Below are 2,997 nucleotides of genomic sequence, written 5' to 3' on the forward strand. Positions count from 1 at the left end.
GCCCAGGTATCATTCTGGTGAATCTGCGCTCCACCCTCTCCAAGGATAATATATCCTTCCTGGAGTGTGCTGCTGTGAACTGAATGCAGTTACGCCAGGTGCGGTCTAACCAGAGCTTTACATGACAACTTAAAGGCTGGAGAGATGCTAGTTCAGCTTTGGGTTTGATTGGCCAATTTGGGCTCTGCCTGCATGGTCTAACAGACTACATCATTGCCTAGCCATTTTCCTAGACAGACCACACAAAGGCATGGTTCTGTTTTACAGCCTTCGCAAAGAATACTGTAAACCTCACTTCTTCCTTTGTGATTTTTTTTCCCTCTGATGGGTTACCACGGTCATGTGGCTTCCCTTGGCCAATGGGGGCCTATGGTAAAGTGGGTAGAGTGGATTGTCAGTGGTGGTAATGCCAGTCTCTTCTCTGGTGCACCCTGAGTAGAGCTGGGGTTTTGTCCTGTTTCTATTTATCCCCGCAAGTTTAGGCATCTTGTGTTGGCAGGTTGTGTGCACATCCGTAGGGCTGAATGTAGTATTTGCTGGCCATGCAGTCAAATCAGATGAGTTTAAATCCCTTTTATTTCTTACAGGGTAATTTAACTGGCTGTTTGGTAGCTAGTATAGAAAGACTATGAAGCATCTTTTTGCCTCTGCCATTCCCAGATCCTCCCTGTCCCTCTCTCTGACAACATCCTGTGTGTGTGTGTCTGTGTTAAAATAAGGGCATCAAAATAAGGGGTGGAGGAGGGAGAATAATATTAATGTTTGTATTTTTTGTCATTTCGCCTCTATGCATTCAGAGTGTGGAGGGAGAGCAGCACGAGAAGGCAGTGGAGTTGTTGAAGGCTGCTCAAGGCACGGTGAAATTGGTGGTGCGATACACGCCTAAGGTCCTGGAAGAGATGGAGGCACGCTTTGAGAAAATGAGGACAGCTCGCCGTAGGCAGCAACACAACAGCTACTCGTAGGTCTCAGGATGGCAGCAGGAATTGGTTCATTGGTTTTTCACACTTTACTGGCTGCATAACTTGTAAGGCAAAGTCACAAATACATTCTACCAAATTGACGAGCGCCGGTCAATACTGCTTTCCCCACCCTCCATTCTGAACCACACAGAAGCCAATTAATCTCCTGGGAGTGTTGAGTTCTATGCCAGTGGGTGAACCATGAAACTAGGCACTAATACTTTTCTCGATAACAGGTTTATTTACAGAATGCAGCATTACATATGTCTGCTTCCTCCCTACTAACCCCAGTGCCCCATCAGCCTCTCCCTTTAGGATTTTATAGGAACCTTACATAATTAGATGAAACTGTTGCTTTTGGGGCTAATGCTGCACTCCAGCCCGCACGGCGCTCACCGGTCGCAGAAGGCCTCAAGCCTACCGGTGGACACTGCGTGCTCCCTCTCCAGGGACATCCGGCCGCAAACGTAGCTGCGGAATCTCTCTCCGGAGGTGTTCTAGGTGCTTAATTAAGCAATGCTCTTCGCCTGCGTATCTTTATAATGAAAATACCATTAGCAGTGAGGGACAAAACCCTCGGGCCAATAGAGGAAAAAGGCCTCTGGAAAATTCCTCTCCCACCGTCACAAGTTAGCGATTGAAACCAGTTCAGGAGACCACATGGACCATGTGTTAGAGAAGCTATTCTCTTTTCCTTCAATTAAGTATCGGGAAGACTGCAGCCTCAGGCTCTGTCACAAATTCGGTTCCCTTCTCACTAACTCCATCTCTTCTCTTCCTCTCCCCCCCCCCCACCGCCTGTCAACTGACTAAGGCGGAACCAGGCTGTTCACAGCCATGGTATTATATTTGACCCTGAAATAAGTTTTAACCCGAGCCACATGAGCTAATAAGCTGCGAAATTCCCTCCATGCACCTCTCTCTAAAAGACTGTCCTTAAAACCTACCTCTTTGGCCAAACTTTTGATCATCTGGCTTAAGTAGCTTGCTCATTCCTGGCACAGACAAGATGGACTGAATGGCCTCCTCCTGTTCCTACGTGACAGGCTCGAGGGGCTGAATGGCCTCCTCCTGGGCTGTAACAATTCTGTGGTACCCTAAAATTTACGTAATGCAGATACTATGACCTCCTTGGGATCTATGTGCAGTTTACTTTTTAATTTCCATATTTTAGAGATCCTTATTCTATAGAACAGGGAGTGTTTAACCTACAGATGTTATCTTTTTGGAGAATTATTACCTGAAGCATACTGTGCAGCATTTTTGTCTTTTTCTCTGGCAGGTCGCTGGAATCCAGAGGATAGCCAGTTCGATCTTCTGTTTCCAGAGGTGGGCCTGGTACCAAGCATGTGATGCAGCTGTTGTACGTGTGGTCAGGTGACCCCCCCTCCTCCCCCCCCCCCCCCACCCCACTCACCCCACTCCAAACACCACCACCCCCCCCCCCCACTTGTACTGTAGGGTCTGACCATGAGAATTGCTACGGGCTTAGTGAAGCTGAGAAGGGGCATCTCCTTTTGACAAATAAATGTTCAGCACATGTTGGGGAGTTTCACAGGGGGGTGGGGATTGCAACGAACCGTTTGTGCTCCAGATGTGCGTGATGACACATTTCAACACAGTTCTGTCACCGCCTACGGCAGCTGCTGGAGACCTGAAATAAAATCAGAAAATGCTGGAAATGCTCAGCCAGCGTGGCAGCTTCTGTGGAGAGAAGCCGTTTCAGGTCAATGACCTTTCATCAGTTCCTGACAAAGGTCACTGACCTGAAGCGTTAACTCTGTTTCTCTCTCCACAGACGCTGCTAAACCTGCTGAGCATTTGCAGTGTTTCCTGTTTTTATATTTCATTGTATTGTGGGGTACGCAAGCAGCAAAAGTGGTAGATGTTTTTTGGTGAAGTTAATACCTCTATAAAAGTCAAGCAGTAAGAGTAACAAAAATCTACAATTGTCGTTTACTTGAAACTCTGTTATGCATAGAACCCGTTGGTTGACTGGTTTACCATCAGTCACTTTTCCCTTTACTGAAGGGGT

The 2,997-nt window shown here is 47.2% G+C and overlaps 1 protein-coding gene across 2 annotated transcripts in view; it reads left to right on the forward strand.

Moving 5' to 3' along the window:
- lin7b (lin-7 homolog B (C. elegans)) overlaps window positions 1-2,311 on the forward strand; it is a 12,266-nt gene extending 9,955 nt beyond the window's left edge. The window contains exons 5-6 of one of the 2 annotated variants that reach the window (XM_041177882.1): window positions 798-961; window positions 2,245-2,311. In XM_041177882.1, coding sequence (XP_041033816.1) covers window positions 798-961; window positions 2,245-2,266 — 186 coding nt within the window. In that variant the 3' untranslated portion in view covers window positions 2,267-2,311. Of the gene's footprint in view, window positions 1-797; window positions 962-2,244 lie in introns of those variants that run through there. The other variant, XR_005941749.1, reaches the window with a different exon arrangement.
- Window positions 2,312-2,997: the final 686 nt, after the last annotated feature.

This window comes from Carcharodon carcharias, chromosome 31 (genome assembly GCF_017639515.1).
Source record: "Carcharodon carcharias isolate sCarCar2 chromosome 31, sCarCar2.pri, whole genome shotgun sequence".
In the NCBI taxonomy this organism is placed as follows: Eukaryota; Metazoa; Chordata; class Chondrichthyes; order Lamniformes; family Lamnidae; genus Carcharodon; species Carcharodon carcharias.